Below are 22,332 nucleotides of genomic sequence, written 5' to 3'. Positions count from 1 at the left end.
CTCTATTCCCAGACTGTCCATGTATTTGTCTAAATGTTTCTTAAACTTTGCTATCATATCTGCTCTTGCCATCTCCCTGGCCACACATTCCAGACACCTACTACTCTCTGTGTAAACATCTTGCTTCTTACTTCTCTTTTGAACTTCACACCCCACCAACCCCCACCACCCCCCCCCACCCCCCACCACACCTAAGCCCTGTAGTATTTGATATTTGCACTCTGGGGAAAGAGTCTTCAATATTCACCTTATCCAAGCCCAGATAATTTTACATCCTTTGATTTTGGAAAAAGAAACAAGATGAGGGAATGCCTAATGAACAGTAGGATGCAGGATAGCTCAAAGGAGCCGGGCCATCTTGATGTGGTTATTCACAGATACAATACAATACAACACAGGTTCAGGCCATTCAAGCCTGTGCCAATTCCTAACCCCTATTTTAGACCCACTACTTAATGCACAGTATCTATCCCTCTGTTCACCTCCTGTTCACGTCTCTATCAAGATAAACTTTAAATGTTGCTTACATGGCTATTTCCATCACTTACACTGGCAGTTTCTCACCACCCTCTGTGTGAAAGATTTCCCCTCGCTCCTCCCCCAAATTTTCCCCTCTCACCTTGAACTATTGTAGTTGACCTTCCCACCTGAGGATAAAGCCTCTGACTATCCACCATATGTGCACCTCTCAAATGTAGATCTCTATCAAGATGCATCCTCAGCCTCTGTCTTTCCAGTTAAAATGATCAAAGTTTCAAATCCGACTTCAGATCCCTGAGGTTGGCAGAACATGTAAATAGGACAGCTAAGAAGGCACATGGGGTGATGTGCTTTTTAACAGTCATGGCATAGAGAATAAGAGCATGGAACTAGGCCTCTTACTCAGTGATAGTCCTCATCATCACTGCAGTGACAATCACATGGACCCCGTGCAGATGCGCCCATCGAGCGGTGAAGAACATTATACCGCATCCACTCCTGGGAAACCCTGCGGAGGGCCTTGGGTAGGAGTCAGATATACCGGGTTATTTATCATTTTGGAAGGCTTTGATGCTTCAGATTGAGTCCACAGCTGAAGAGCAGGGCTACAAACATTTTTTGCTTGTGCCTTTTCATAAACAACACCTGAACTCATCACTTATCCATCTATTGTCTTTCTAGACCAGAAAAGAAATTCTGGATCAAAAAAGAAAAGCAGAAAATGCTGGAAAATCTCAGCAGGCGAGTGTCAATAGTCAATCCCAGTCAATAGTGCATTGACTAGGCTAAATTGCCTCATAATTTGCAAGCCAGGTTGGTTAACTCTGGTGAAGGTCGGGCATGACTCTCCTTTGACATCTTGTGCCTGTCCCAGTTCCGCATCGAATAGATGGTTGGCAGGGTAATAAGAACAAAAATGAGTGAGGTGTGTGAGTTTTGAGCCGGTTCCCTGAGGCGGGGGGGGGGGGGGGGAGAAGAAAGACAGAAAGTAAGGCATAATGTTCGCACCCAGAATCAAACTGGGGACCCGTTGGCGTGAGGCAAATACGACAACCATAACACAATGGAAACTGCACTGCAGCAATTCCCTTGCACACGTCCCTTACTGCCTGCAGAGAGCGCTGTACTTCACTGCGGACAAATACAGTCAGACCCAGGATATTGCCTGTTTCTGTAGACAGCAAGAGTCTTTCTCTCTCTCCCCCCGTGTGTGTGTGCTTGGCAGGTGTGACAGTTGCTGAGATTGAATATGAAAGCTGCCGGTTGTGAGTGTTTGCAGTGAGCGTGTGGAAGGGAGGTTATTGAAGAAGGAGGTGAAGCCTGGATGGGTTTTGACAAATCCCCAGGCTGTCGATTGCGAATGAAGTTGATTTTAATTTTCAGTTTCCAGCAGCAGCAGACTTTTTTCCGTTTAAAGCAAAAAAAAACACTGGAGAAAACAGGAAACAAATTGACTACAACAAGCAAAAAGAAGTAGCAGGAAGTAGTGTGAGGCCATGCTAGCTCAGTTGATATATCATAAGACTCTTATGCTCATTGTCGTGGCTGTGAGCCCCATGTTGGTCGACTTGTTCATTTTTCTCCAAAACACACTCTCGTGCCTTCTTATCAACAGCTCAGAGTCAGTCACTCGGTTAATCTTCGTGAATGAAATGGCTCAATTCTCCCTACAGTCTGATGGAGTGTGCGACACGGAGAGTCTGCAGGCGCTCGTTTCACTGAGAGCTCCATTGCGCAGTTAGCAAGAACTGCAGATGCTGGAGTCTGAAGAAGGATCCCGACCCAAAACGTCAGCTTTCCTGCTCCTCTGATGCTGCCTGGCCTGCCGTGTTCCTGCGGCTTCGCACTGTTATCCATTACCGTGTTTGTCCTCTGTCATTGACTGGGTGTGGTGAGGCTGGGTCGCCACACATTTACACGCACTCAAATACATTAAACTGTGCCAGCAACATAAATTGCTGGAGAGGCTAAGCCGGTCTCGCAGCACCTGAGGAACAGAAATTTGCACTGACTTTTCGGGTCCGGTGTCCCTTCCTGAGTTCTGAGCTTCTATTTTTGTATTTTTTTTGATTTACAGCAGCCGCAGTTCTTTCGAAAGTATCTGACTCCTAATCAGCTGATTCTCTGCTCCAATCATGTCAGGGTGCAGTGTCCGTTTGTCAAGTCTCACTCCAGTCATTCATAACCTTGAAATAAAATACTGTCAGGAGTGGGATTCGAACCCACGCCTCCAGAGGAGACTGCGACCTGAACGCAGCGCCTTAGACCGCTCGGCCATCCTGACTCACTATTTCCGAACCGTCCGCAATGCTCCCAAGAAGCCGCAAGCCAGTATCTGTTCACACATAATTGTTTCATACATAGTTATCAAAACCCTCACCCTCTGTCACATTTACAACCTGTTGCTTTTTCAGCCCCGGAGCACAAATATTCTCAAACAATTATGTTTCGTTTTCCCCCGCTGTGGCCCTTAACAACCCCCGTTTTGTCCATCAAATCTTGTGGCAGGGCTGCTGGAGGCTTCACCTTTCTCTGTCCAGGTCCCTGATGGGGGTGGTGGGGGTGCTCTCTCTCACTGTACTGGGACCCAAAACACACAAACATACACACACACACACACACACACACACAAAGCTCAGAGGCTTTCTCACTGACTCAGCACTGCCTTACACGCTTCCCAATGCCTCATGGTGCTATCCATTCCCATTTCATCGAACCCCTCGGCCAGGCTCGACCTGACGAAATGGGCGGAAATGTCTTCTCTTGTCACTGCACAAATGCAAGAAGGAGCTCCTCTCCAACTGGGGTTTCAAACACCTCGTCTGGAGGAAGTTCAGGTTCAATAAGGTAATTATGTTAAAAGTTTTGCCAGCACTCTCGATTTGAACTGGGGATTTCCAACATCAGCAAGACATTTTTTGCCTTTCAAACCCGCTGGAGATATCTCTGGGAACTAAATCACTGCAACATATGAAAGCATGACACCTAGCATCATCTCTGGCTGGGTCAGTAGGTGGCAGTGTGAGGCACTTGATCACAGGGATGTGGCCCCAAGGCCCACATTGCTGACTCACTTCTTTTTAACACGCACCTTCTTCCCAACAGCTCTCTGGCCCACGCCGCGCTCTCCTCTGACTGTTCACAGACCCAGCCCCACCGTTCCTGCTTTCAGGAATCAAATCTCATCTTCCCATGGGGTTCAACCCTCACTGTTTTCTCGGTTGACACCTCGGCTTGTCTCAGTTCTGCATTGAGCAGTCAAGGCCAAATAAAGAGGATGAGGAGTGCCTCTTCCAAGTGTTCAAGGATAATGGATATCCTAAGAACTGGATCAGGAGATGCCTACAGGAACAGCATCAGGAAGATTCTACACACCTGGACACACACATCACACTACCCTACATCAGGAACACATCAGAGCTCACCACAAGATTCCTACGACCGCTGGGCATCAGGGTGGCACACAAACCCACATCAACCCTACCACAAGTGCTCACCTGAACTAAAAACCCACTCCCCAACATGGACAGGATCAACGTCATCTACAAGATCCCCTGCAGAGACTGCGAGAAACACCACATGGGACAGACAGGAAGGAAATTAACAACAAGAGTTCATGAACACCCACTGGCTACAAAAAGACACGACCGATGTTCACTCATCTCAATCCACTTGGACAAACAGAACCACGACTTCGACTGGGACAACATCAAGATCCTGGGACAGGCTATACAGAGACAAGCGCGAGAATTCCTGGAAGCATGGCACTGCACGAAGCAGGCTATTAATAAACACATTGAACTCCACCCCATATACATTCCACTATGGAGGGAACCCTGAAGTGAGGCAATCCATCGCAACGGACCCTAGAGTTTAAAAGCCAGGCGGGAAAACACACCAACGCTTCATCAGGGGCTGCACTAAGGATGTTACAGTAACAAAACGTCTACAGAACAACAAGCCAGCTCGGCGAGCCAACCAACCCGAGCTACAAATCTACTCCAAAACCTTTCGGAAATCTCTGTGTCCGTGTGACGGCACTGAGAGCTGTGTGTGAAAGCTGCGGTTGAGTGTTTGGGAGGAGAGGTTATTGTAGGTTACCCCGACAGCAGGAGCAGGTGGAGCCTGGAATGGGATTGTAAATTATATTGATTTTAATTTCCGATTTGCAGCATCAGCAGCACTTTTACATTCAAAGGTAAAAACATCACGAAGGAAATAAATTGACAACAGGTGATAGGCAGCTCTTTTTCACTTGGCCAATCTCCCTGAGTTTTCATTGATCTTTGGTGAATCAACGCGCTGAATTCTCTCCTCAGTCTAGTGGAATGCAGCCACACTGAGTGACACTAAAGCCGCTTGTTTTACTGAGAGCTCCATTACCGAGTGCAGCTTCTATCATTGACACTAGGGGAGGCTCTGCACGTTCTCACTCCGTCAAATACACAATCATTAACTTATGCGTCTCTGATTCCAATCCTAATAGGAGGACAGCGTCAATTTTATCACACAGTCACTGTCATTCATGACTTTGAAACAAAAACTTCATTGTCAGGATAATAAAGCGTGAAGCTGGATGAACACAGCAGGCCAAGCAGCATCTCAGGAGCACAAAAGCTGACGTTTCGGGCCTAGACCCTTCATCAGAGCTCATTGTCAGGAGTAGAATTCGAACTCACACCTCCAGGGAAGACGGTAAAGCGCACGCAGCACCTTAGACCGCTCGGCCCTCCTGAGCCCTCCTAGCGAGCAGCTAGAAAACTCGCAAGAAGTCTAGGTAATATTTGTTCATATGTACCAGTTCATTCACACATCTAACAAACTCTCCCACACACGTTTACGTGTTGCATTGAAAGCCCCGGGACATAAATATTCTCAAACAATACATTTCCCCTGTCTCGTCGATCAAAAGTTGCTGTCGGGGCTACACAGGTAAGACATAGAGTGAGGCGAGGGAAGTTTGGGTCAGTTCCCTAATGGAGGGGGAAAACATGAAGCAAACAACAACATTCCCACCCAGGGTCGAACTAAGAAACTTTTTTTTTGCGTGATATGAGCGGGATAACCGCTACACCGTAGAAGCTGCACACTTGTACGTAGATAGCAAAGTGTAGAGCTGGATGAATACAGCAGGCCGAGCAGCATAGCTGACGCTTCGGGTCGAGACCTATCTTCAGAAAAGGGTCTGGACCTGAAACGTCAGCTTTCCTGCTGCCCTGATTTTGCTCGGCTTGCTGTGTTCATCCAGCACTAGACCTGGTCATTTCAGATTCTCCAGCATCTGCAGCTTCTACTATCTCTGAAACACTTGTATGTGTCCCTTCAGGCCTGGAGGCAGCCCTGTCATTCACTGCGAACAGATACAATCTCTGCGGAGGAGTTGTGAGATCCCTCCTGGCGTTAGTTGTTGGGATGGCATGGTGGCTCAGCGGTTAGCACTGTAGCCTCCAGCAGCAGGGGCCTGGGTTCAATTCCAGCCTCAGGTAACTGTCTGTGCAGAGTTTGCACATTCTCCCCGTGTCTGCGCGGGTTTCCTCCCACAGTCCAAAAATGTATAGGCTAGTTGGATTGGCTATGCTTAAATTGCCCGTCGTGCTCAGGAGTGTGTGGGTTATAGGGGGATGGGTCTGGGTGGGATGCTCCAAGGGGCAGTGCAGACTTGTTGGGCCAAAGGGCCTGTTTTCACACTGTAGGGAATCTAATCTTCTCTTCAGACTCATTGCAGGCAGATAGATCGTGCATTTCAGCTCCTCCCAGCAGCTTTCACAACTGCATTTTGCCTCCGTACCCACTGTGGTCAAGTCGAGCAAAGAGATTGTGCAAAGAGATTTTGCAAAGAGAAACGGCAGGTTGATCTGCTGCAGATATTTGTGATTTGTCACTGCAATGTGGTTGATTGCAGCTGTGCCTTCACAGACAGAGCTGTGACTGGGCAGGTTTACAGCGGTAACAGAAAAGAGATTTACTCAAATTAAAAAAAAACGAAAGTTAGGCCTGGGATTTGTACCCAGACTCAGATAGGAGCAAGCAGTGGTTCAGACAGCTGCAAGTTCACAGTTAATGGTATCCTGGAGAGGATCTATGAATGCTCACTCCTAAATGTAACATGGGCATGGATGAGATTGGTGACGGTGCATGACATGGGCATGTCGCTTGGCAAGGCATGAGGGTGTTGCCAATCCTGAATTGCCCCTTGAACTGAGTGCCCATGGTGGGCCATTTCAGAGCAAAGTCAATCACAGGGAGCAAAGTGAAAAAATGCAGTTGAGGTTTGTCAGTTCAGCTGGCCATCTCATTGGATGGTGGTGCTGTCTCGATGGACTGAATGGCCGACATCTGCTCCTGCATCTTAAGGATACTTTGGCTGTGGGCCTGGAGTCACACACAGGCCAGACCTGGTAAGGATGGCAGATTTCCCTTCCGTCAGAGTTAGCCAGGTGGGTTTGTTTGGTGAGCAATGATTGTTGTCACAGTCACCATCGTCACCCCCTGCTTTCACCTCCAGGTTTATTCATCATTTTGAAATCCCATTGAGTGCAATAGTGGGGTTTCACCCCATGACGTAGAGTGATATTGTAACCACAGCCTCTTGTGCTTGTCAGGGCATCACAGGAATTGGGATAGAAAAGTTGACCCTGACAGATTTTGGAATGCGAGCAAAACCTGCTTTATGTAAGATAATGGGCCTGAAGGGGTTAACAGAACATAGAACTGTACAGCACAATACAGGCCCTTCATCCCACGATGTTGTACCAAACTATTATCCTGCATACTCAACATTTTAGTCTCCTCCAGGTGCCTATCCAAGAGACTAACAGTCTCGAAAGTATCTGACTCCAAATACCACTGCATTGCACATAGCCACCACTCTTAATGTTCATGTTACATTGACTGAACCTATTCTGCTGACGTCTATTTCTGGAGGCAAAGAGTTCTCTTCTGGCTTTTCTGGAGACAGCAGATGTACTTATAACAGATCCCTGAAATACACATGTTTTACCAAATGTATTTGTATTCATTTATGTCAGGCAATAAACCTTCATTATTGAAGAGGTGACCCTAATAGAATTTTATAAAATAATGAGGGGCACAGATAGGATTAATGGGAAGTGTCTTTTCCCTAGGATGGGGGATTTCAAAACTAGAGGGCACATTTTTAAGGTGAGAGGAGAGATGTTTAAAAATGACAAGAGACTTTTTTTTACGCAGACGTGGTTTGTGTGTGGAATGAACTTTACAAGGAAAAGATGGATGTGAGTACAATTACAACATTTATAAAACATTTGGATAAGTACATGAATTGGGAAGATTTGGAGTAATGTGGGCCAGGAACAGGTAGGTGTGACTAATTTAATTTGGGAATATGTTTGGCATGGGCTGGTTGGATTGAAGGGTCTCTTTCCATGATGTATGACTCTATGACAGACTTGGTTGTGTGGAGTTAAGATCTCAGAACAGCCACAACCTCACTGAGTGATACCCACAGCGGGCTCCTCCTGACAACTGTGTCGAGTCACCTCTTCAAACCCGGTGTTATTGCTTCTGGGATCATGCTGTGCTGACCATTCTGTAGTATTAAAGAGTGGGTTCCCTTACAGGGTGATTCTTTTGTCATTTCACAGTGAGGAGTTCACCAGTTCGGAAGCTCCTGCAACATCGACTTGCCGTCAGCTTACCAGCTCATCTGGATCCCACGCAGCTGTCCAGGGTGCAGGCGAACCTCACTTCTCCAGTCTCTCTGCAGAATTGCGATGTCTCATATATCAGCCCATTGCCATTCATCATCCCCAAATCCTCCCACCAGCTGAAGTCCCTTTCCTTAAAATGTGAAGCCCAACCCTGGGACTGAGGCCTCCAGCCAAGGCCTCACTGAAAGAACTTCTCCAATTGTCTGTCAGATCCTTCCTGCTTAACAACCACAAGATGCAGGAGTAGGCCTTTCGGCTCATTGACTCTGCTCCACCGCTCAATGACTGATTCAATTACCTTCAACTCCGCTTTCTTGCTGTTGTGGCCTATGTTACCACAAGTTACCTGTCGTTCGGCTACTTATTAAGAAGTCATATGGACACTGAAATAATGATTTTAAACTTTATTGCATGCAGCAAAATCAAGACCCCTCAAGTAAGCAAGTAAAGCCTCACTACACAACTTGACTATTACCCGCATTTCTAATGTCAGGGCGCATGCATTTAAGGTGTGAGGGGGCATGTTCAATGGAGATGTGTGGGGCAAGTTTTTTACGCAGAGAGCAGTAGGTGCCTGGAACGTGCTGCCAGGGTTGGTGGTTGAGGCAGATTTGATAGGGGCATTTAAGGGGCTTTTAGATAAGCACATGAATCTGCATTGAATGGAGGGGTATAGACCAAGGGCTGGCAGAAGGGATTAGTTGAACTTGGCATCATGTTCAGCACAACATCATGGACTGAAGGGGCTGTCCTGTGCTGTACTGTTCTATGTTCTATGTAATGGTGGAATCCAGTTACAAATCCAACCAACAGTGTCTTTCTCAGGGAGTCCAGGATTCCACCCTTGTGCAGTGTGGTTCTCCAGTGTTCTGCTGATTAAGAATATGAACTTTGAATTCTTATAGGATTTTCTGTCCTGGTAATCTCTTGGTGTGATATAACTTATGACACTTCAAAAGTGCCTTATCTGAAGTGAAAGCCATCAGCTCTCACAGTAGCTTCTCTTCCTTGTTACATTCAGAGTTAGCTGTCTGCTCGAGAGGCGGCCTGCTGTGCAATTACCTCCTTAAATTCTTCTGTACGACAATCCTTTGTCCTTTGGGAACATGGTAGCCATGTATCCAGCAGCTGTTAAAACAGAAAATGTTGGAAAATCTCAGCAGGTCTGTGGAAAGAAATCAGTGTTAACATTTCAGGTCCAGTGACCCTCTTTTCTTGTGTTCTGAGTGACCTTATAAATGTTTATAAAATCATGACAGACATTGATAAGGTGAAATGCAAAAATCTTTTCCCTAGGGTAGGGGATTTCAAAATCAGAGAGCATATTTTTAAGGTGAGAGGAGAAAGACATAAAAGGGACCTGAGGGGCAAATGTTTCATGCAGAGGGTGGTTTGTATGTGGAATAAACTACCAGAGGAAGTGGTGGATGCAGGTACAGTGACGATATTTAGAAGGCATTTGGACAGGTACATGAATAGGAAGGCTTCGAGGGATATGGGCCAAGTGCAGGCAGGTGGGTCTAGTTTAATTGGGGATTATAGTCAGCATGGACAATTTATAACAAAGGGTTTATTTCCATGCCATATTACTCTGTAATTGGCATGCTGTTTTAACTCCTTACCTCTTTATCTCACGAAACAGTTTAATGCAGACAGAGTTATCATAGAATCCTTGCAGTGCGGAAATTGGCCAACTGAGTCCACACTGGCCCTTTGAAGGGCATCCTTCCTTCCCCCTTATCCTTGCATTTTCTGTGGCCACTCCAACTAATCGGCATATTTTTGGACTGTGGGAAGAAACCAGAGCACCTGCAAGAAACAAGGAAAAAATTCTTTACGAAGAATCACCCCAGGCTGGGATTAAACCCAGGTCCCTAGCATTATAAAGCAGTACTGCTAAACACTGAGCCGGCCATCACTTGTGCTTTTTGACCTATTAAGAATTATTAATTTTCTGAAGTTTCCAGTAAACATCCCTTGACTCCCCTACAGATTAAAACCTTGTCTTATCTCAGCCTTGCATGAACCAGCCTCAATAGGCCTTTGTGGTAAAGAACTCCACTAACTGATCAGGAATTTGAACCTCAAAGAAATGCAGGAGGCTGGTGGTTGAGTGTTCTGGAAAGAATAGCAGTGAGGAGAGAGAAGACATGTCTGGAAACAGTTGTAACAGGGTGGTTTGGAATGGTGTTGACTGAGGATCAAACTGGTTAGTCTAGGCAAATTCAAAGTTTGCTGGCTCTGTAGTCAAATTCTCTGCTCTCCTATGGTGCAGACACACCCGAATTCCTTGTTGGATTACTCACGGCTCATTCCTCCAATTGAGGATTTAAAGGATTCAGTCTGAATGGTACAACAAAATGCAGAAAACATTTCCTTTGTCATTCTGTAAGTTTCAGACATCTGCATTTTGCAATGAACTGTGGCCTGAAGCTTTCAGAATTGTGCAACCCTTGTCGTTTATTAGAGTTTTCTGATAATTCTGTTCTGTGGTAGGCAGACTTGTTTTAAGTTGATTTGAATTAGAACATAGAACATAGAACAGTACAGCACAGAACAGGCCCTTCAGCCCACAATGTTGTGCCGACCATTGATCCTCATGTATGCACCCTCAAATTTCTGTGACCATATACATGTCCAGCAGTCTCTTAAATGACCCCAATGACCTTGCTTCCACAACTGCTGCTGGCAACACATTCCATGCTCTCACAACTCTCTGCGTAAAGAACCTGCCTCTGACATCCCCTCGATACTTTCCACCAACCAGCTTAAAACTATGACCCCTCGTGCTAGCCATTTCTGCCCTGGGAAATAGTCTCTGGCTATCAACTCTATCTATGCCTCTCATTATCTTGTATACCTCAATTAGGTCCCCTCTCCTCCTCCTTTTCTCCAATGAAAAGAGACCGAGCTCAGTCAACCTCTCTTCATAAGATAAGCCCTCCAGTCCAGGCAGCATCCTGGTAAACATCCTCTGAACCCTCTCCAAAGCATCCACATTTTTCCTATAATAGGGCGCCCAGAACTGGATGCAGTATTCCAAGTGCGGTCTAACCAAAGTTTTATAGAGCTGCAACAAGATCTCACGACTCTTAAACTCAATCCCCCTGTTAATGAAGGCCAAAACACCATATGCTTTCTTAACAACCCTGTCCACTTGGGTGGCCATTTTAAGGGATCTATGTATCTGCACACCAAGATCCCTCTGTTCCTCCACGCTGCCAAGAATCCTATCCTTAATCCTGTACTCAGCTTTCAAATTCGACCTTCCAAAATGCATCACCTCGCATTTATCCAGGTTGAACTCCATCTGCCACCTCTCAGCCCATCTCTGCATCCTGTCAATGTCCCGCTGCACCCTACAACAGCCCTCTACACTGTCAACGACACCTCCGACCTTTGTGTCGTCTGCAAACTTGCTGACCCATCCTTCAATCCCCTCATCCAAGTCATTAATAAAAATTACAAACAGTAGAGGCCCAAGGACAGAGCCCTGTGGAACTCCACTCACCACTGACTTCCAGGCAGAATATTTTCCTTCTACTACCACTCGCTGTCTTCTGTTGGCCAGCCAATTCTGTATCCAAGCAGCTAAGTTCCCCTGTATCCCATTCCTCCTGACCTTCTGAATGAGCCTACCATGGGGAACCTTATCAAATGCCTTACTGAAGTCCATATACACCACATCCACAGCTCGACCCTCATCAACCTTTCTAGTCACATCCTCAAAAAACTCAATAAGGTTTGTAAGGCATGACCTACCCCTCACAAAGCCGTGTTGACTGTATTTGATCAAGCCATGCTCTTCCAGATGGTCATAAATCTTATCCCTCAGAATCCTTTCTAACACCTTGCAGACGACAGACATGAGACTTACCGGTCTATAATTGCCGGGGATTTCCCTATTTCTTTTCTTGAAGAGAGGAATTACATTTGCCTCTCTCCAGTCCTCAGGTACGACTCCAGTGGAGAGCGAGGATGCAAAGATCTTCGCAAGTGGCGAAGCAATTGCATTTCTCGCTTCCCAAAGCAGCCGAGGACAAATCTGATCCGGGCCTGGCGACTTGTCAATCTTAATGTTTGACAAAATTTTCAGCACATCAGCTTCGTCTATTTCTATCCATTCCAGCATGCACACCTGCTCTTCAAAGGTTTCATTCACTACAAAGTTGGTTTCTTTCGTAAAGACAGAAGCAAAAAACTCATTTAGGGCTTCCCCTACCTCCTCAGGCTCCACACACAAGTTCCCTATGCTATCCCTGATCGGCCCTACTCTTTCTTTGACCATTCTCTTATTCCTCACGTAAGTGTAAAATGCCTTTGTGTTTTCCCGGATTCCTTCTGCCAAGCCTTTCTCGTGCCCCCTCCTGGCTCTCCTCAGACCAGTTTTGAGCTCCTTCCTTGCCTGCATGTAATCCTCTCTAGCTGAACTTGACCCTAGCTTCCTCCACCTTATGTAAGCTACCTTCTTCCTTTTCACTAGAAGCTCCACCGCTCTCGTCATCCAAGGTTCCTTAATCTTACCCCTTCTTGCCTGTCTCAGAGGGACATATTTACTCATCACTCCCAACAACTGTTCCTTAAACCGTCTCCACATGTCTATAGTTCCCTTACCATGGAACAACTGCTCCCAGTCCATGCTTCCTAACTCATGTCTAATCGCATCATAGTTTCCTCTTCCCCAATTAAATATCCTCCCATTCTGCCTAATCCTCTCCTTCTCCATAGCTATGTAGAATGTGAGGCAGTTATGGTCACTATCACCAAAATGCTCTCCCACCACAAGATCTGATACCTGCCCCGGCTCGTTTCCGAGCACCAAGTCTAGAATGGCCTCTCCCCTCGTCGGCCTGTCAACGTACTGAGTTAGGAAACCCTCCTGAACACACCTTACAAAAACAGCTCCATTCAAATCTTCTGCTCGAAGGAGGTTCCAATCAATATTAGGAAAGTTAAAGTCACCCATTACAACAACCCTACTGCGTGCACACTTTTCCAAAATCTGTCGACCTATGCTTTCTACAATCTCCCTGCTGCTGTTGGGGGGCCTGTAGTAAACCCCTAACGAGGTGACTACTCCCTTGCTGTTCCTAATTTCCACCCACACTGACTCAGTAGGCAGATCTTCCTCGACAATGGAAGCTTCTGTAGCTGTGAAACCCTCTCTGATTAGTAGTGCTACACCCCCTCCTCTTTTTCCCCCCTCCCTATTCTTTTTAAATGTTCTAAACCCTGGAACATCCAGCAACCGTTCCTGCCCCTGAGAAACCCATGTCTCTGTTATGGCCACAACATCATAGCACCAGGTAGTGATCCATGCTCTAAGTTCATCACTTTTATTCCTGATACTCCTTGAATTAAAGCAAACACACTTTAACCGATCCCTTGGTTCCTTCCCAGGAAAATCCTTCCCACTAGCTGGTCTACCTCTTGCTACTGCCTCACCTGCATCAACGCTCACCTCTGGTATACAGCTCAGGTTCCCACCCCCCTGCCATACTAGTTTAAACCCTCTCGAACTACTCGAGCAAACCTTCCACCCAGGACATTGGTCCCCTTCCAGTTCAGATGCAACCCGTCCTTCTTGTACAGGTCCCACCTTCCCCAGAAGGCATCCCAATTATCAACATATCTGAAGCCTATGCACCTAAACACAGTGAAAAGTTTTTTTTTGCAAGCAGTATAAGCCAATCATAACATACAAGGGCAGACAAATCATAAGGTATTTAGACGCAACAAGGCATACAACATTACAGTCGCACAGCAGGTGCAGAAAAGCAAGATCAACATTAAATTTAAAATTAAAGAGGCCTGTTCAGTCGCCTAATAACAGAAGGGAAGAAGCTGTTCTCGAATATGTTGATAGGTGTGTTTAAGTTTCCACGTCTTCTGACTGTCATCACAATTGGTCATAAAAGATTTTTAAATTGCTTGCGAGCAGTCATTAAGCTGGAATCACATGACTTCTCATCGAGGCAGCTCTTAGGATCATAGGATCCCTTCAGTGCAAATAGACCCTGTTCAGCCCATTGAGTCAAGACCAACCCTCTGAAAAGCAACCCACCCAGAAACCACCACTGTCCTCACCCTATCCCTGTAACCCTGCATTTATCACTGCTATTCCACTAAATCACTAGCTTGCATATCTCTAGATGCTATGGGGCAATTTACCTCAATAGTTAAAAAGGATTCCTGACTTTTATTTTTAAAAAAAGTCACATTTTCAAAGAACTGACAAACTAAAAGCTATTCTTCTGCCTCTTGAACAACAAATTTCTTCTTTATTCATTCCTGGGGTGTGAGTGTCAATGGTTGGTCAGAATTTATTGCACATCCCTAGTTGCCTTTGAACTGAGTGGCTTGCTAGGCCATTTCAGAGGGCCGTTGAGAGTCAACCACATTGCTGTGGGTCTGGAGTCACATGTAGGCCTGACCAGGTAAGCACAGCAGTTTCCTTCCCCAAGGAACATTAGTGAATCAAATGGGTTTTCCTAACAATTGGTTTATGGTTATCAGTAGATTCTTTAATGCAGATTATAACTGAATTCAAATTCCACCATCTGCTGCGATGGGATTTGAACCCCAATCCTAGAATATTAGCTTTATTTCTGGATTAACAGGTCTGCAAATAATACTAGTAGCCCATCATCTCCTGTGGCTTATGACTGTCCATCTATCTATCAATCATTCTCTCTCCCCCTCTATCTATCTATCTACCACCTACCCACATGCCGATTTATATATCTATCTGTCTAATTGCAGAGGGTCCCTAATTTACCAGTGTCCAAATTATGAATTCTTAATCTTATAATTGCTATCCCATGCAGTGGTGTAATGTTAAAGATCCAAAATACAAACATTTCCTGTATGTACAAAATCTCCTTTACATTGTCCTGTGCTGTGTTTTTATGACATAAGCAAAAAAAGGAACGAGGTCCTAAAAGCAGAATGTACGCATTTTAGAAGCAAGGTAAAGAAATGTCAGGACTCTGAGAAAACAATGTTAGAATCAGACACGGTCAGCATGGATTTACAAAAGAGAAATCATACTGGACAAATCTATTGGAATTCTTTGAGGATGTAGCTGGTAGAGTTTATCGGGGGAACCAATGGATTAATTTGAACCTTCAGAAGGCTTTCAACAAAGTCCCACATGAGAGTTTGATATGTAAAACTAAAGCACATGGGATTGGGGGAGTAGTGTATTGAGAAAGATGAAAAATTGGTTCACAGATTAGAAACAAAGAGGAGGAACAAATGGATCATTTCTAAATGGCAGGCAGTGACAGGGATGGGTACTAGGTCCCCATCTATTGAGAATATAGGTCAATGATTTAGATGACGGAATGAAATGTCATACCTCAAAATCTGCAGACGACAGAAAGGTGGGTGGAAGGGTGAGCTGTGAGGAGGTTGCAGAGATGTTGCTAAATGGACAGACTAAGTAAGTGGGCCGATGTAATGTAACATGGATAAATGTAAGGTAATCCACTTCGATAGCAAAAGTACGGAGGCAGATTTTACTAGAATGGCCATAAATTGCGTGAGGCCTGGGTGCCCTCACACAACAGTCGCTGAAAGTAAGCATTGTAGGTGCAGCAGACTGTGAACAAGGTGAATGGTAAATTTTCTGAAGAAGGGTCCAGGCCTGAAAATGTCAGCTTCCCTGCTCTTCTGATGCTGCTTGGCCTGCTGTGTTCATCCGGCTCTACACCTTGTTATCTCAGACTCCAGCATCGGTAGTTCCTACTATCTCCAAGGTAATTGGTGCATTACCCTTCACAGCTTGAGGAATCAAGAACGTAAGCAGGAACGTCTTATTGCAATTGTACAAGGCCTTGGTGAGACCACTCTGGAACATTGTGTCGAGTTTTTGTCTCGTTGTCAGTTCTGGCAATGGAGGGAGTGCAGCAAATGTTTACCAGACTGATTCCTGGGATGGCAGAGTGACATATGAGGAGACACTAGATCGGTTAGGATTATATTTGCCAGCGTTTAGAAGAATGAAGGAAATTTAGAGAAACATATAAAATTCTAACAGGACTAGACGGGGCAAACACAGGAAGGATGTTCCCGATGACATGCAGGAGGGGGGTCCAGACCAGAAGGACATAATTTAATGAGACAGGGTAGGACTGAGATGAGGAGAAGTGTCTTCACCCAGAGAGTAGGGGAGTCTGTAGAAGTCACTACTACAGAAAACAGTTGAGGTGGAAACATTGAATGTTTTTGTGAAGGAGGTAGATATACTTCCTGGGGCTAAAGGGATGATGGGATAAGGGAGTACGGTGGGCAGGATTAAAGGATTAAACTCAATGGTCAGCCATGATCTTTCTGAGTGGCAGAGCAGGCTCAAGGGGCCAAATGGCCTTCTCCTGTTCCTATCTTCTATGTTTCTGTGGTTCCAAATCGATTTGCAAACAGACTAAAGAACTCATTCATAACCTGGGCACTGCATCCATCTGTCTGTCTCTGTGTCAGTCTATCTCCCCATCTCTCTCTCTCCTCCATTTCTCGTCTTCCACATCTCACTATTAACCCTCTCTTCACACCTCCCTCCCACTATCTCTCAGCCCCCCAGCCCTCCCTCCTGCCGTCTCTCCCAACGCCTCTCTCTCGCCTTTTCTCTCTCTTCTCCACTCCCTCTCTTCTTCCTTTCCCCATCTCTCTCTCACACCTCCCTCTAACTCCTCACTTTCTCACTGTTTAACCCTTTCTCACTCTCTCTCTATTTATCCCCCTCTAATTCCCAGTATCCCCTCTGTCTCTCTAAATCCCTCCATTGCCCTCTCTTCTTCCCCTCCCTCCCTGCCTTCTCTCCACTCCCTCATCCCTCCCTCTCTTCCCTCCTTTCTCTCACTCCCCTCTCCCTCATCACTGTCTGTTGCTCACTGTCTCCCCCCGTAAACGATTACCCCCCCACTCCGTCTTTCCCTTTGTCTGTCACACTCTCTCCCTCCTTCTCTCTCACTCTCTGCCCCATCCCACTCTCTCTGTCTCGCCCTTGGTTTTTCACTTTCTTCCTCCTCCTACTCCCGACCCCACTCTTTGCCCCCCCCCCCCCACACCAATCCTATTTCCCCCTTCTCTCATGCTTTCTCCCCCACATTCTCTCTCCAGCTAAGACCCCCCCCCCCACCATTCTCTTTCTCTCTACCGGCCCACACGTCTCTCCAGCCCCGCCTGTCTCGCTCCCCGCTCCTCCCTCTCACACACTCTCTGACCCGATGCACATTCACGCAGCTTCACGGGGGACACTGTCCGCTCTCTGCTTTGTCAGCAAGCTTGGAGTTGGGGGATATGATTTGCGACCTTGCGTTCTCTTTACACCGTACCTCGTACACGCGAGATGGTGTAATAAAAGTGGGCTGGACGGAAGGGAATTTACAGAAAATCACTTCCTCGTCGCTCGCTCCAGGCCGGGACACGGAAGGTCTCTGGAGAAAGCGAAAGAAATCGACTGCAGCGAAAGATCGCCACTTTGAGCCGAAGGACGCGAGGAACTGACTAAAAGGTTGGAGACCTCCCCCCCACTTCACCAACGAAGACTCTGAGCCGATCTGGGATCCCGTTGAGGCAAGGGATCAGCACAGTGGGTGGGTTTGTATTAATGTTTTGTCCTCTCTCTCTCTCTCTCTCTCTGATGCAGTACAGCGAATGGGGCGCCACAGAGGAGACGGCCATTCGGTCCGTCCAGTCTGCCCTGTCTCTTTGGCTCAAAGCGTGAACCGTACCACTGCTTATGCTGCAGTTGCGATAGAGTTCCGGGCGAACGGGCTAACTCTTTTCGGAAGAACGGTCTAGGCCCGAAACTTCAGCTTTCCTGCTCCTCTGATGCTGCTTGGCCTGCTGTGTTCATCCAGCTCTACACCTTGTTATCTCAGATTCTCCAGCGTCTGCAGTTCCTGCTATCTCTAACTCTAACCCTCTGACCGGTTGGCACTCACGCCTGGCTGTTCGACCAAGGTACGGTGCGCGTTCCTTGGCTCCTGGCGCCAATTGTGCGCCCACCAGACCTCCTTCGTTTTGTACTTTCTCAAACGTGGGACCCTTCTGGTGAACCGCCACCCCTCGTCTGGTTACTTGGCAGGCGGTAATCTGCTTTCTGTCCTTTGATGGTGGAAGGTGAGGTGAAAAACATTGAAAGGCAGCAGGAAACAGAGGATGCAATCCTAAAAAAAAGGGGTGCAGGAGCAGAGGGATCTGGGTGCATGTGTGCACTGATCAGAGGGGGAGAGCCCCTGTTCAAATGCACATACTGCTCTTGACTTTAACTAATAAGAGCACAGGGCCGAAGAGCAGGGAGGTGATGGTGAACTCGTACAAAACACTGTTAGGGTTAGGGGTAGGGTTAGCTGGAGGGTAGTTTACAGCTCTGGGTGCCATGTTATATAGGGAAGATGTGATCACATCAGAGAGGGAGAGAGTGCAAAAGTGATTGACAAGAACCATCCCAGGGATGAGAAACTTCAGCGATGAAGATCGATTGAAGAAGTTGGGAGCAAGAACAGGAATTGCTGGAAAAGCTCAGCAGGATCCGTGGAGAGAAATCACACTTAACCCTTTGGGGCCCAGTGACCCTTCCTCAGGACTGCACCTGAAAATGTTAAGTCCCCGATTTCTCTCCACAGACGCTGCCACGCTTCCCCAGCAATTCCTGGCTTTTTTTCTAATCTCCAGCATCTGCAGTTCTTTCGGATTTTCTTCGAAGAAGTTAGAGACTGTTCTCCTTGGAGAGAAGAGGGTTCAGAGGGAGACGCGATGGGGACTTTCAAATACATGAGTGGGTGTTGGGTATAAGTAGGGAGAAGCTGTTCCCACGCCGAAACAGAACGAGAAGGAGAGGACAAAACGATATATGAATGAAGCCAGGGCGATGTGGGAGGAGATTTTGTCATTCAGTGAGGGTTGAGGTCTGGAATGCACTGTCTTGCAATGCGATGGGGACAGGTTCAATTGAGGCATTAAAGACGGGCTACCGGATGGTTATTTAGATGGAAATGGTGTGCAGGGATGCAGGGGAAATGGAAATTAGCGCAGGGAAACACAGACAGCGCAATCGCGATGGGCTGTATGGCCTCATGGCATGACATTGCTGATGTTCTGACCCGTTGATATCTAGATCATGGCAACGCAAGACCCGGCGCCCCCACTGGAGGGTGCAGCAGGGGACACCGAGACATCCGCCACCCCCCACCGACAACTGGATGCCGCTGAGCTCCAGTCCCTGATGCCTTGGATCAACATCAACATGGCCGAATTGGTGGCGCAGATGGAGAAGGATGATACCATCATTTGCCGGCAGATGAAGAGGGGCTACAACCCTCAGATGAGGAGCGAACTGAGGAGGCTGAAGAGCTTCGAGGGCATCGACCCCTTCATCAGCTGGAGTCCTGAGGAGATGGCGGGCGCGGGATTTTACTACACAGGACTGAAGACCAGCGTGCAGTGCTTCTGCTGCGGGGGCATCTTCTGCAACTTTGGCATCACCAAGATGCCCCGATCGGAGCATCAGCGGTTCGAGCCCGACTGCGGCTTCCTCAAGATGCTGGACGTCGGTGACATTCCCAAGTACGCCGTGCGGGTGCACCCGCCTGGGAAAGTGCCACTCGACCGACGGCAGCAGCTTACGGAGGAGGGGTGCAGGCTGGAGAGCTTCAAGGGCTGGCCTTTCTACGTGCAAACGGAGCCCAGTCTGTTGGCAGGAGCTGGGTTTTTCTACACAGGTAACCAGCCGCCCAGGAGAATCCAAGTTGGAGCACGTGGCATCGGCCATTTGAATCACTTAACCCTCTCTGGGTAGAAGCATAGAAAGTAGCTGGAGGAGTAGGCCATTTGGCCCTTCAAAGCCTTTACCACCATTCAGTATGATCACGACTGATCACGCAATCTCAGGATCCCATTCCCACTTTTCCTCCCTACTGCTTAATCCCTTTAGCCCCAAGGTCCACATCCAGCTTCCTCTTGAATGTATCTGGCCCCAACAGATTCCTGTGAGAGTGAATTACACAGGTTCACAACTCTCTGAGTGAGGAAATTCTTCCTCCTCTCAGTCCTGAACAGCTTACCTCTTATTCTTAGACTTGTAACTCCTGCTTCTGGACTTACCCTAATATTGGGAATGTACTTCCTGCATCTCGCCTGTCCAGTCCCATCTGGATTTTGTATGTTTCTATGAGACACCCCTCAGTCTTCTAAATTCCACTGACTACAAGCCCAGTTGATCCAGTCTTTCTTCATATGTCGGTCCCGCCATCCCAAGAATCAGTCTGATAAACTTTCCCTCAATTCCTTCAATAGCAAGAATATCCTTCCTCAGACTAGGAGACCAAAACTGCATACACTTGTGTGTGGGCATCACTGGCTTTGTCAAATTAAAAATTGGTGGGGGTGGGGGACAGGAGCCCAGTTGAGTGACTCCATTTTGCAGTTTCAGAGAGCAGCTAAGAAGGAACCAATTGCCATTGCTCTGAGGGTCACATTTCGGCCCAGACCATGCACGGAATAGCAGATTTCTCTCCTCCAAAGGGCTTTGGTGAACCAGGTGGGGTTTTTAATGACAGTCCAATTCTCACCATTGTTGCTAGCCAGCGTTTCAGTTCCAGATATGTTTCATTGAATTCAAATATCAGTAGAGGGATATCATTGACCCATATCATGGATTACAGCGTACTCAGATGATTACTATTGCCTCACATGATCATATGATCACTAAAAGACTGCTCTCCAACCAAATACTGCTGACAAAGCTGTTTGTCTTGTATTAATGAAGACAGTTAGCAACAGCACCAATTCAGGAGGGAAGACCGCACTCTCAAAGAGGAGAGTGCTGACTGGTTGGGCATTGGATCTCTGATTGGCAGAGGTGTTGCCATGGAGAATGATGTTGGACAGTTAAAAGAAAGCCAAGAATTGCGGATGTTGGAGACACGGAAAGTGCTGGAGAAACTCAGTGGGTGGAGCAGGCCTTTTCTGCTTTTACACTGACATTTAACTACCAGCTTTTCAGAAAAGAAATTCAATCAGACAAGTCAACTTTAATTGATCGGGGCATTCCTGGGAATTGAGCCAGGCAGATTTGCAATAGTCAGGGTCGTGGTGTGACACACTTGCAATACCTCCATCAATTAGAGCCCATTTCCCAACCCATTAGCACTGTCCTGTCAAGCAATTTAAATGTTGGATTTCCTCTTGAATTTCTATTCTTGCAAATTGTCCTGATGGGCACGCAATGGAAACCTTAAAGTCGTACAGCACAGAAACAGGCCCTTCAGCCCAACTCATCCATGCTGACCAGGTTTCCTAAATTGAGCTAGTCCCACCTGCCTGCATGTGGCCCATATTCCTTGACACTCCTTTCCAACCCATGTACCTGTCCCCAAAAGAAGACGCACTCTGCCCATACAGTTGTAGAGTCATGGAGCTGTACAACATAGAAACAGACCCTTTGGTCCAACTTGTCCATGCTGATCAGATATCCTAAACTAATCTAGTCGCATTTGCCAGCATTTGGTCTCTACCCTCTAAACTCTTCCTCTTCATGCACCCATCCAAATTCCTTTTAAATGTTGTAATTGTACCAGCCTCCACCACTTCTTCTAACACCACCCTCTGTGTGAAAGATTTACCCCCTAGGTCCCTTTTAAATCTTGCCCCTCTCATCTTAAATCTATGCCCTCCAGCCTTGGACTATCCCAAGGGAAAATACCTTGGTTATTCACCTTCCTCATGCCTCTCACGATTTTGTAAATCTCTATAAGCTCACCTCTCAGCCTCTGACACTCCAGGGAAAATATTTCCAGTTTTTTGCTGTAGCTCAAACCCTTCAGTCCTAGAAACATCTTTGTACATCTATTCTGCAGCCTTTCCACTTTAACAACATTCTTCCATACCTATATTACCTATAATTACATAGAACATAGAACAGTACCGCACTTTACAGGCCCTTTGGCCCATGATGTTGTGCTGAACATTTACCCTAACCCTAAGGTCTATCTAACCTCCACCCCTCCCTTATACTATTGTCCATATGCCTATCTAATAGCCGCTTAAATGCCCCTAATAAGCTGACTCCACTACCCGATCCGGCAGTGCACTCCACACCCCGACCACTCTCTGAGTAAAGAACCTACCTCTGACGTCTCCCCAGTATCTACCTCCACTC

The 22,332-nt window shown here is 46.8% G+C and overlaps 1 protein-coding gene and 1 non-coding gene across 2 annotated transcripts in view; one reads left to right on the top strand and one right to left on the bottom strand.

Moving 5' to 3' along the window:
• Positions 1-2,681: 2,681 nt before the first annotated feature.
• On the bottom strand, positions 2,682-2,764 carry trnal-cag (transfer RNA leucine (anticodon CAG)). Its single transcript has one exon. It is a non-coding gene; the product is annotated as a tRNA-Leu (tRNA).
• Positions 2,765-17,402: 14,638 nt separating this feature from the next.
• The window catches only part of LOC125448659 (baculoviral IAP repeat-containing protein 1-like), a 31,935-nt gene continuing 27,005 nt past the window's right edge, over positions 17,403-22,332 (top strand). Inside the window, exons 1-2 of the mRNA XM_059642613.1 lie at positions 17,403-17,764; positions 19,291-19,894. Coding sequence (XP_059498596.1) covers positions 19,294-19,894 — 601 coding nt within the window. The 5' untranslated portion in view covers positions 17,403-17,764; positions 19,291-19,293. The remainder of the gene's footprint in view (positions 17,765-19,290; positions 19,895-22,332) is intronic.

Source organism: Stegostoma tigrinum, chromosome 45 (genome assembly GCF_030684315.1).
Source record: "Stegostoma tigrinum isolate sSteTig4 chromosome 45, sSteTig4.hap1, whole genome shotgun sequence".
NCBI lineage: Eukaryota > Metazoa > Chordata > Chondrichthyes > Orectolobiformes > Stegostomatidae > Stegostoma > Stegostoma tigrinum.
The sequence above is the reverse complement of the archived record's forward strand: the minus strand, read 5'-3'. Positions and strand labels throughout refer to the sequence as shown.